This window comes from Mesoplodon densirostris, chromosome 16 (assembly GCF_025265405.1).
Source record: "Mesoplodon densirostris isolate mMesDen1 chromosome 16, mMesDen1 primary haplotype, whole genome shotgun sequence".
In the NCBI taxonomy this organism is placed as follows: Eukaryota; Metazoa; Chordata; class Mammalia; order Artiodactyla; family Ziphiidae; genus Mesoplodon; species Mesoplodon densirostris.
Genome location: NC_082676.1, coordinates 76,142,505 through 76,155,074, shown reverse-complemented (window position 1 = coordinate 76,155,074; position 12,570 = coordinate 76,142,505). Strand labels below are relative to the sequence as shown.

The window sequence follows — 12,570 nt, the reverse complement described above, 5'->3', positions numbered from 1 at the left end:
AGATGTCAACTTTCTTAAAAGTGCCTGACAGAGTTCTCCTTTTGAGCACGGATGGGTTTTGGCACAGGGACACTGTTCTTTTTTTTTTTTTTTTCCTATTGTTCTAATAATTTCCACAACTGTTACAGGAAGTTAGCTTCTTATGGCATGGTGGAGACTTGGCACTTACTGATGAGGTAACTTAGATGTAGAAAAATTCCCCCAGATTATTTGTCTAGCAGATCACCACTTCTGCTAATAAATTTGTAGACAGAGTTTTTTTTCCCCCTAGTGCATGCACTTACTATCACAAGGATAATACACTATTTTTGCTGTTGCTCGAACATGTCCTAATGCATCACAAAGCAGAGTTGTTAACACCAAGCTCATTTATCTGTGATGGTACTTTATAGCAAACATGTTTAAGTGGTATGATCAATGGGTAAACTCTGCCTTATTGGAATCGTAATTTTGGGGGATTTGTAGCTACTTTTGGTTGGCCAAGGAAATTCAGTATTCAAAACATTTAAGAGAAGTATGTAATTCTCTGTGGTTTCAGGTGACATCTTGTCTATACATAAAGGAAACGCAAAAGATATCAGCTTTCTTCCACGGAATTTGTGTTCAGAACTTTGGGAGTGTTCTTTTGATGCAGTGGTTCTGTGGTTTCAGTTTGCGTCCTGGAGTTTCACACAACTGTTGCTGGTCTGCGGTCCATCTCGGCTTCCAATTTCACCATCTGCTGCATCTCCTTCGCCTGTAACATCAGAAACATGACCTTACATGTTGAAATCCTCTCCTGAAGCCATAGAGCAAACCCAACTTCTCTTCTCCCGTAAATTTGATGCTTGTCATTATGTCCTGGCTACTTAAAGTGTGGTCCATGGACCAGCAGCATCAGCATCCCCTGGGATCTTGTGAGAAATGCAGAATCTTGTACTCCACCCCAGACCTACTGACCCAGGATCTGCATTTTAATAAGATCCCCAGGAAATTTTTATGCACGTTAAAGTCTGAGAAGGACTGGTCCACACAGTACTAGGAAAACAAATTGAGAAGAGGCTATGCCTGTTACTCATAGATTATGTCGTGTCTAACTGTTTGATTTAGTTTCTACAGATTGACATGCCTTGACTGTGTGTAGATAATTTGATCACTTTTAGAATAAGCATTGCTTATGCACGACTTATTCCCCAAATAGCCTGAAATTTAATTGAAAGTAGTTGCCTAAGAATTTCACTGATGGAGAAGTTCAGGTGGGAGCATATCACATTGATTTGGTTGGAGTATGCGGCATACAGAACGTTACAGGAATATGTAGGGTTCCTGGAATGCTATTGTCCAAAAACTATCCTTATAGGCTCTCACTTCTCTGGAGTAATTCTTTTTTTTTTTTTTTTTTTTTTTTGCAGTACGCGAGCCTCTCACTGTTGTGGCCTCTCCCGTTGCAGAGCACAGGCTCCGGACGCGCAGGCTCAGTGGCCATGGCTCATGGGCCCAGCCGCTTCACAGCATGTGGGATCTTCCCGGACCGGGGCACGAACCTGTGTCCCCTGCATCAACAGGCAGACTCTCAACCACTGCGCCACCAGGGAAGCCCTGGAGTAATTCATTTTTTATGGTCCACCCCAGGAAGTAAGCCACAGTGAACCCAATCTCATGAATTAAGGCTGTCAAGAAGATAACCAGCTGATTTGGGGTGGTGAAAAGGCATCATATGGGGACAGGTTCTGATGACAAATCATTGCCTGGCAAAATAGGGAAAATCAGTTGGTTCATTTTATCTTTTACTTTCCAGCCGTATGCTTTTTTCCAACCCAATACATGGATCTTTTGGAGGAACAATAAAACACCCTGTCCTTTTTTAGTGACACATCATTTTGAAATAAAGGGCATTTAAAAATGGAAACATGGATATAGAAAGATATAACTCAAGAGGAGGACTCTCATGAGCTCTGATAGTACTATTCATGTCTACTTAGGTATTCCAACCAAATGGAAGGTCAGTGAGAGGATTTGGTCAACTCTGCAGATCATACTATGAGCATCTAAATGTCCTAAATGAAGTCCTGCTACAAAATTAGTTTAACCCACAGACCATAGAGTGATTTCCTTCTCATCGTTATTTTTATACTGTGGCTTTAAATTTCATTTTGGTGAGGATGGATATAATAACATCAAAGATGATAACTTTCTGCTTACATTTGGGATGGATGGTTCCCCTTCCCAGATTTTTTTATGCCTGGGATATAATAATGCTCTAATAGAGAAATGGAGAAATGGAGAAAAATATACAAACATGAAACTATGACACAAGCAGTATTCATAAGAGATGACAGTGAAACATTATCAGCACTGGAAATTAAATACTTTTATGTTCACTAAGTAGTAATAAAGGATTCCCTATGCTTCTCCCCCTCTAGCATTTAAAGACAATATTGAACACTGTTTAAAAAGAAGGATCATATTAACACTAAAAAAGGATTCCAAGAACCAGCTTCTCGTATGAGCAGGGTAACCATTCATGCCCACTTGTCAAGGACGGTTTCAATTTATGCCCATGGTCTTGGCTATTATGAACAGCTTCCCCTTTCACTTTCAAAACTATCTTGTTCAAACAATAAATTATATGGTCACTTATAAGGGGTGATTAAGGTCCCTGGCAGATTGGATCTAACACAAAGTATGCCAAGAGTCATTGTATAATGACATTGTATAATGTTTCTGCACGCAGACCATAACTCTTTGTCATTAAAAACCACCAATGAATTTTTACCGGGGTGCTTTAAAAATTAATGGCAGTCATATTAATGTTTGTGAAAGATCTGACTCTGTGACCCAGTCTTAGCTGTGGTCTGTCCAAACAACAACCATACATCACTGTTTTTGATGCCTGGGTACATCTTCATTAGCATGACTTGAGTTTCCCAGGTCTGCAACTGGCAAGGCTACTAAAACTCCATCAGAAATAATTTTCTCAAGATGTTGGCCAGTTTGGTTTGAATATTACATTAGAAATCCAAGCATTAAATAGTCACACTTTTAACTCAAACCCTTGCGATCTTAACTAGTCATGAGCAGATGTGAATCATCAAAGCACCAAGAATACGGATGTAGTTAAGCAGGAAGGCAATGTCTTGCTTATCAGAGTTTTCAGTCCTACCTTGTGTTTGGGACACTGCATGACAGGATTTCAAAAGCTGTTTGTACAAAAATAGTAATGTCAAAATTGAGTCATACATACAAAACAAAGAAAATAAATGAATACTGAAGTGAATTTGAAAAATGAATGCAAAACCATATACAGAAAAGCAAAAAGCTAAGACTAAAACATGTATACAACCGTCAGTGACAAACTTCCCCCAAGTTGATCTCAACAGAAAAAAAAAAAAAAGAACAAAACAAACGACCAATGCCTATTAGCCCAGACTGCACCTCTCTTGTGGGGCACTGAATGGGGAACCCTCCCTTGAGCGAGATCCCCTCACCTCTCTTTATTAAATGATAGGATTGATGGCAAAAATCAATTTTTAAAACTTGGGTGTGACAGCAATGGAGCGTTTCAGGTTTGAAATGGTGCATGTCAAGATGGATGAGCTCCTGTGTGGCTGGGAGGTCGATGGGAAACAGCAGCAAAAAACCTTTGGAGTTTTAAACGAATAACTGGCTGACCAAGTAGACAAGGCCATTAGGAGGCTTTAAAAGGCCACATGAAGTTAGGATCCAGAGTCAGGACCCAAATATATTAAAACTTTAGTTGTTTCTACCAATGCCCTCAACACCGTCTAGCTAATGCAGTAGATCGATTCCAGGCTTTTCTTTGGGAGTGACTGGGAGAATTTAGGTGATTAGGGTCACAGGAAAGCAGGTAAGAAACCTCAAAGGGAGATATTAGGGGAGAATGTTAAAATTCATTTATTTTTGGCTTAGAAACATAAAAAAGTCTTGGGGTTTAACAGTAGTTTGGGAGATTGTTATATAAGTTTGGGATTGCCTGGAGACAGGAAACTGTTTTCTGCCAATGAAATATTGGTTATAAAGGGAGCTCTCCAAATGGTTCCAGACCTCGCCTATTATGAGGGAAGAAACAGTTACTGTGTCTTTTGCCCTGTGTCTATGACATTGTTGAAACACACCGAGTAACTGAATTGAGAGGTCTCTGATCTTTAAATTACAAAAAAAAAAAAAAAAAAAAGTATACCAGAAATACCTGGTGTTGAATTTGCTATAGAATAGGCCATATTTGTAAAGCAAAGCTTAACAAAGAAATTCAAGTCCTAATTCTACATTTGCTGGAAGTGTCACTATATCTTGAATTTCTTTTCATGGAATCTCATTAAATCTTCATCAAATCTCAAGCCTTCTCCTGTTTTTTCTTAAGCTTCTGTGACTCAAAGTATCAGGTGTGGGTGGTAGACATTACCTGTGACCCACTGAAAGGCATTATATGAATTTTTGGAACAGAAAGTCACTGTTCTCCCAATATGACCCAATCAATACAGTTATCACTAATCCAGTATTTCAGTGAAAGAACTCTGGAGTGATTTGAGTTACACATGTATTAGGATAAAAGCCCAAAGTGATTTTTAAATTATGCACTTTAGCTCTCAAACTAAAAACACTAGGCAACCATATTCTCTATCTCTGATATACAACACTATTGTAGTGATGAGTAATTTTTAGCACATTTATATTCTTTAGTCAAACTTGTTGCCAAGCAACACAATGATTTCTAAGTAGTTTCTTAATTTAGCTAACTGAAACATAACTGCATCTTACCTCCACTGTGCCTTCTTCTAAGGCATCCTTACCCCCACCCAGTCCTGATTCACTAAAGTGGATTCTATTTTTTTGGAGATGGTGGCTCTACCCTTACTCATTCTCCCATTCCCCCCCCACCCGCCCCCTCTGGGAGCACTTTCTGAGAAATGCTTTAGGAGCAAAATCATTAGTAACTTGTACCAGAAGGTGATGTATCTATGAGTTGGTCAAATGAGTTGGACCCGTGGGACAATAAACACTTATTGCCCCACTTAGGGATCTGTGGACTGTTCATGAATAGAAGCATTTAGCTGGAAAAGAAATGGGAAACATAACTCAGAAGTATGCCCATGAGTAAAACTTCTATCAACCAAAAAGTAAAGAATCTGAAACCAGAAGTTGGATTTATTTGTTACCCAATTGCAATACAAAAAAAAAAAAAAAAAAAAGAAAAGAAAAGAAAAGATTTTATGGTTTTGTTTTACTTTCTCAAAGGTAGTTTTTAGTGTAATTTCCAGTTAGGTGTTCTCCAATGGAAGCCATTTACTCTTAAACAATATACCTTAAATAGTATTACTTTATATATGAAAGGAAATAGGAAAGAATAATGTAGTACAAATACGTATTTCAGCAAAACCTCTTTAAAGCTTCTATATTGAAGTAAATTATCTGGAAACTTCCAAACCAGCTACACCTAAAGAGATGTATTTGGACTGAGACAGACTGAAAGTTTAACTGCTGCTGAGGGTCATTTTGCCACATAAGCTAGAGGTATTTCCATCAAGTTGAAATGAGAGTGTGGATGGCCGATGGGCTATAGCCCATCTATCTGTAGTGCTCGAGGTAAACACACATTTATTCTGGTATTGGTATATGCCTGATAGCTAAATAGTTGGATTTTGGATAACTGTTTTTATTTGTGTACATTTTTTGTGTTTATTTTTATTTGTGTACATTTTTTGTGTTTATTTTTATTTGTGTATATTTAGCGTTTAGCATCAAGAGTATGGTATCCACTCACTTCCAGTGGTTTGTAGAGTTATGGTGGCTCATGCCTCTAGGTTTGTAAGGCCTAAGAAGGTTCTATAACTTCATTTTTAGATTGAGGTTGAAAGTAGGTGGTGTCTCTCATTTGCTTTTAAATATAACCTCACTTGTCTCTGAGGTACAAGTGATAAAACTCCACGTGAAAATGAAGAAACAATTTGTAACTTGTTTTCTCCTCCTCTCAGTAATGTCCTTCTTAGAATCCCCATAATCTAATCAAAACATGACTTTTGATTCTTTTCTCCCCACAGCCACATTCCTCTCCCACTTCAAAAAAGAATACTTTCTGTTCTTGGTGGATGAAATGGGGTAAGTACAGTAGGCACCAAATTTTTCTAGCCATCTTTCCGTGCCACTACTCAGGCCATGGGTTTTAGCAAGCAGAAGGGTGACTCTGACCCACGGCATTTGCCTCCCGAAGCTGGTTGGCTGCCTACAACTTTTTATGTTTTTTAGGTGAAATACCTGCTCATTCTGTTTCTCTAGGAATTCGAGGTGCTCAAGCTGGACTTTTTTCAACTGGTCCATTTCTTTGGACTGCTTCATTGCGAGCTGCAAAAACAAACAAACAAACAAAAACATCTGATCAACTTTGGGTTGTAATCTTAAAACTTATGGATGAAGGTTGGTAGTTTGCAATTTAAGTGATGGATATAAAAAATATATATAAAAAAGAAGAAAGAAAAATAGCCTGAAAACTGGGAGAGTTTAAACCCATAATTTTTACTGGCAAGATAGTTCCTGCCAAAATCTTAGAAAACAAAAGAGTACTTGTGCACGATTAAAATCTGGCTTCATTTTCTGTATAAAATGGAGCAAATAATTATCTTAAAGATTTTAGTGAGAGATTAATTTAGCTTTCAGGGAGTGGAGAAGAGAAGCGAGAATGTTTAACATACAGAAAAAGCAAATTAAGCAAATTAGCTAGTAGTCTGATTTCTAAGCATGAGCTACTGTTTATAGCTTTTTAAAGGAAAAATGTCAAGAAAATTATAAAATACTTACTCGCTTTCTTTCTTCCAGAAACTTTTTAGTGTTGCTGCTGTTTAACTCCCTGACCCGCCTAAAAGCAAGAGGTACAAACAACAGTTGGTATGACATCAGTTGGGATTACATGATATTAAATAAGAAAGAGTCATATTCCATTTAATTATTTGGATGGGATTATCACTTCCTTTTCCTAATTTTTATTGAGAAATTTTGAAATGTACAATGTACAGAGAAAAAGAAAAAAAAACATGTGCACCCATCACTCAGATTAGTCAACATTAATTATGTCTTACCATGCTTCTCTCATATTTTTAAAGGAAATAAAGCATTGCAGATATAAATAAACCCCCCTTTGTATTCTTCCTCACTCCACTTCCCTCCTTTTTCTCTCTCCAGAGGTAACCACTATTCTGAATTTGGTGTGGACCTTCCTATCTGTGTTTTAATGTTTTTATTATATATGGATATATCCATATGTAATATACACAAATGTTTCTCAAACTTTCACATGCACACAAATCACATGGAGATACTATCAAAAACACAGATTTCTGAACCCACCCCCAGAGGGTCTGATTCAGTGGGTCTGGGGTGGACCTGAGATTCTGCATTTCTAATAAGCTCCCAGGTGATGCTGATGCTTCTGGACTATACATATACTGTTTTGTGTGGTTTCCAAATTAACCTAAATGCTAACATATTCTGGGTTTCTTTCTCTAACTTAAAATTTAGCCTTATGATTAAGAGATATAGCTATGTTTCAAACAATTCCATTATTTTCTTCTGCTGCATGGATTTTTCCGTTTATGAGTAGATTACAGTATTTTCATTTTGCCATTGATAGAAAGTAGGTTATCTCCCATAAATGCACAATGGTTTGGGGCATAGGGTCCAGAAATGCTTGGCACACTATCTATTGGCTAAATAAATTAAGTGTAGGACATATCTTCTTATGCGTATGAGCAAAGGTTTCTCCAGGGTGTAAACCTAGACTTGCAGGTTGGTAGGGAGTGAACAACTTCTTCATCTTTACTCCAAAGTACCTGTCTCAGTTTGCACTCCCACCCATGGTGTCTGGGTGTTACCCTTTCTCCATATCTTTGCCTACTCTTGTTGCTATCAGACATTTCCTTTTCTGTCAGTTGATGGTTGTTTGAAATGGCATCATGCTGTTGTTTTAACTCACATTTCCCCTGATTATTGGTGAGGTGGAGTGTTTTTCATGACTAAATAGATGTATAATTGATTGTATTTCTATAATAGTTATAGGTCTATTCAGGTCTTTTCTTTCTTTTACAGTCAGCTTTGGATATTTTAGTTTTTCTAAGCAATTGTCCATTCCATCTAGGTTTTCAAATTCATTAGTAGTATTGTTTATAGTAGTCTTGGTTTTCAAAAATATTTACTGTATTTGTAGATATTTCCCTTTTCATCTCCAATATTACTAATTTGTGGTATCTCTTTCTTTTTTATCAATCTTGCTGGAGGTTCACTGATTTTTTTTTTCACATAACAAGCTTTCACTTTTGCTTTTTCACTTTTTTACTTCCATTGCTTTTTGTTACATTGTTTCTTAAGTTTTTATTTCTTCCCATCTGACATCTTTGGGTTCATTTTATTTTTCTAATTTTATGTCCTCTTTGAGCATTTTCTTATTAATTTTCATTTCTTTAAAAAAATATATGCATCTAGGCTATAATTTTCACTCTAAATATCACTTTAAGATCTAGGGGCAGGAAAGGAATAAAGACGCAGACATAGAGAATGGACTTGAGGACACGGGGAGGGGGAAGGGTAAGCTGGGATGAAGTGAGAGAGTAGCACTGACATGTATACACTATCAACTGTAAAACAGATAGCTAGGGGGAAGCAGCTGCAGAGCACAGGGAGATCAGCTTGGTGCTTTGTGACCACCTAGAGGGGTGGGATAGGGAGGGTGGGAGGGAGACGCAAGAGGGAGGGGATATACGTGCAAGAGGGAGGGGATATAGGTATATACGTGTAGCTAATTCACTTTGTTATACAGCAGCAACTAACACAACAATGTAAAGCAATTATACTCCAATAAAGATGTTTAAAAAAATCTACTCTCTTAGCAACTTTCAAGTAATATACAGTGTGAGCTACAGTCACCATGCTGAAATTAGATGCCTAAAACTTATTAATCTTATAATTGCAAGTTTGTATCTTTAAATCAATGGCTTCCCATTGACTCCCCTACCATCACGCCCTGGTAATCACCATTCCACCCTGTTTCTATGAATTTGGCTTTTTTTTATAGACTCCACAAATATATAGTATTTTTCTCTGTATGATTTTGTTCACTTAGGATAATGTTTTCAAAGTTCATCCATGTTGTCCCAAATGGCAGGATTTCCTTCTTTTTATGGCTAAATAATATTTCATTGAATAGACATCTCAAATTTTCTTTAACCATTCATCTCTTCATAGACACTTAGGTTGTTTCCATGTCTTGGCTATTGCAAATAATACTGTGATGAACATGGGGATGTAGGCATCTCTTCTAGATAGTGTTTTCATTTCCTTCAGATATATACCCAGAAATGGAATTGCTGGATCATATGGTAGTTCTATTTTTAATTTTTTGAGGAACCTCCTCCATACTGTTCTCCATAGTGGCTGCACCACCAATTTACAATCCCACCAAGAGTACACAAGGGTTCCCTTTTCTCCACATCCTTGCCAACACTTATTATCTCTTGTCTTTTTGATAACTGCCATTCTAACAGATGTGAGGTGATATCTTATTGTGGTTTTGATTTGCATTCTCTGACGATTCGTAGTGTTGAGCATCTTTTCATATACTGTTGGTCATTTGCATATCTTCTTTAGAAAAATGTCTATTCAGGTCCTCTGCCCACTTTTAAAATCAGATGATATGATTTTTAATTAATTTAATTAATTAAATTTAATTATTTTAATCAATTATTTTTTGCTATTGATTTGTTGATTTACTTATATATTTTGGATATTAATCCCTTACCTGATATATGTTTGCAAATATTTTCACGCATTTGGTAGGTTGCCTCTTTATTTTGTTGATTATTTCTCTTCCTGTGTACTTCAGCTAACTCTGACAAATTGATCAACAGTGTTTATGTTGTCATTCAGTTATAAATATCATGTCATTTATGTTGAATTGTCTTCTTTGACCCAAGAATAGAAGTATTTTTCAGCTTCTGCATGTCTTTCTTAGCTCTCTAATTATAAATTTTTAATTTTATTTCTCAGTAGTTTGATAAGGTGAATACACACAACATGTGTTTAAAAAGGTAACCATTTGGCATAGAGAAATTATTTTTTAAGAGACCAGCCATTTGTAGATGTTTGAGAGTCACCTAACCACTGGATACTGAGTTATAATAAATAAGTATAAGAAGTCAAAATAAGGAAATTAAATAAAAAAACTTTCCTGGTTAAGTTATCAGTAACTCATAATTTAAGATAACTTGATCTCAACTGGGTTAAAGTCCATTTTGCAACATAATTGAAAAAGTATGATAAAGAGCTATTTAATAATTAGAACATTTATCATGTTGAATTCTATATTTCAGTTTGGACAGTCTAAAACAGTTTAACGAGGTTTTATCATGGCATGAATATTTTGTGTTTTTCAGCTAAAGTGGACAATGTCATTTCCATGTACACAAGGCCATTAAGCAAAGATCTTTGTCTAAGAATAACATCCAGAGGGTGGCACTTTGTTCAAATAAACAAGAACCAGATAACTACCCCAAAATGATGGTGTAAATAAGCATTGATTAAATTGAGTAATAATCTCCCTAGAGAGACACAAATGACACTCCATGTTTACTGGGAAATTTCTTGGCCAAAGTGTTGAAAAGGCAATTCATTTCCAGGTCAAATTACTGTTGAATTCCAAATCCTATTGATGGCCAGTTAATTCCAAACCACATTTAATCCAACAAAGCTTCAGCATAAAAATGCACTGGATGGTATTATGCTTTATATTTTGTCCTATTTCAAGTTTAACTTTAATTATGGTTAATAAATGAGATGCGTTTTAAAAATCAACAATATTGAGGTAGTTGGACAGCAGTTACTGCTGTGTTCAAGACAAGGAGGAAACATCAGGTATCAACTAAGTGTCCACAAAAGACCGTGTAGACAGTGGAATTGAAACAGGGGTACTTTGCTTGTAGTTGCAAAGTTTCCTAACAGCTCAGCCTATGGTCAACAGCTGAATGATGTAAAGCCCTAAACTTCATGTTCATGTTTTAACCCCCAAAACTAATCTTCACTTTGCTCTGAATTTTGTTGAGCATAAAACACAGCCTTTGTGTGGGTGGTGAACTCAGCCGGCAGCCACATTCTATCCAAGTCTATTTCTCCAAGAGATGCAATCCTGCTGTGCTTGACCACTGCTGTGTGAACTTAGCTCTCAGTTCTGGAGCAGCCAGCATCTGTGTTCTTAGAGGCTTTCGGGGCAGCCATGAGCAACACAGGTGAAGATGCTTTTTGGGATTCCTGGGAATCAAGTGCTGTTAACTCCCTCTCTTGGGTACTATGACTACTGATGTCCTCCCAGATCCCCTTTACCAGCTTTGGCTAAAAGGCTTGCACCTGGGATCTTCTCTGGAGGTCACACAAACCTTCCCCCAACTCTATGTGGCCAATGACTGATTAACATAGAAGTACAAAAGCCAGACACCTGTGGTTCAAAGGGACAGATCATGGTAGAGTTTACAATCCAGAGCTTGGGATCAGGCTGAAGAGGAACTCTAGCCTAGACCATATCCTTACTTAGCGCCTGTCCTGGCCCCCTCCTGCTTCTCCTCTCCTCTTAGCTGAAGATCCTTTCCTCAGTAAATCATATGCACACAAATTCCTGTCTTTGTTTCTAGAAACCCATTCTAAGACAAGGATGAACAAGAAAACCTGTGTGTGTGGGGGGGTGGTGGTGGTGGTTTGAGATGTCACCTGGTGTCAAGGACAGCACAAGGCCAGTCAAGGGAAGAAGACCATCCTACATGCTGTTATATAGACTGTAAGTCCATTCAGAATGGGCTTAACACCTGAGCAGATGAGATGCTTACAGGATGACACAATGGGACGTGGGAAGGATATCTTGCCATATTTTATATAATTTTGTTTGTAAATTAGCACACGTATATTGAATGTAAATCTGTTTTACTAGTGGTAGTAAACAATCAGAAGATGTTTTACAGCAATAATAATACATCTTCTAGCAGTTATAATAGCAGGATTCTAAACCAGAACTCACAGGTTTTTTTATATCGCAAACGTGAATGTGCGTATACACACAGAAATATTGTCGAGTCTGTGTATTCAAGTCAATGTTATATTCCGGCAGTGAGCGTTCTGACTCACCTTTCCCGTTCTGCTTTATTCTTGATAGATTTATCTTGGCTGATGGCTTTGCTATTTTCCATAGAAATCTTAGCCTGGTGTGCTCGCATTTCCTTGCTTTCCCTATGTATTAAAAATAAACAAACAGGTGGTGATCATTTTGTAATGTATAGAAATATTGAATCACTATGTTGTGTATTAACATAGAAGCTAACATAGTGTTGTAGATCAATTATACTTCAAAAAACGAAAAACAAACCTAACCAAACTCCTAGAAAAAGAGATCAGATTTCTGGTTACCAGAAGCAGGGGTGGGAGGAGGGGGAATTGGAGGAAGGTGGTTAAAAGGTACCAACTTCCAGTTATAAGATTAATAAGTCCTAGGGATGTAATGTACAACATGATAAATATAATGAACACTGCTGTACTTTATATATGAAA

The 12,570-nt window shown here is 37.2% G+C and overlaps 1 protein-coding gene across 1 annotated transcript in view; it reads right to left on the bottom strand.

The window, feature by feature from the left end:
• Positions 1-647: 647 nt before the first annotated feature.
• PLCB4 (phospholipase C beta 4) overlaps positions 648-12,570 on the bottom strand; it is a 419,094-nt gene continuing 407,171 nt past the window's right edge. The window contains exons 36-40 of the mRNA XM_060120154.1: positions 12,151-12,252; positions 6,793-6,850; positions 6,253-6,339; positions 3,143-3,179; positions 648-736 (exon numbers count right to left, since the gene is read on the bottom strand). Coding sequence (XP_059976137.1) covers positions 648-736; positions 3,143-3,179; positions 6,253-6,339; positions 6,793-6,850; positions 12,151-12,252 — 373 coding nt within the window. The remainder of the gene's footprint in view (positions 737-3,142; positions 3,180-6,252; positions 6,340-6,792; positions 6,851-12,150; positions 12,253-12,570) is intronic.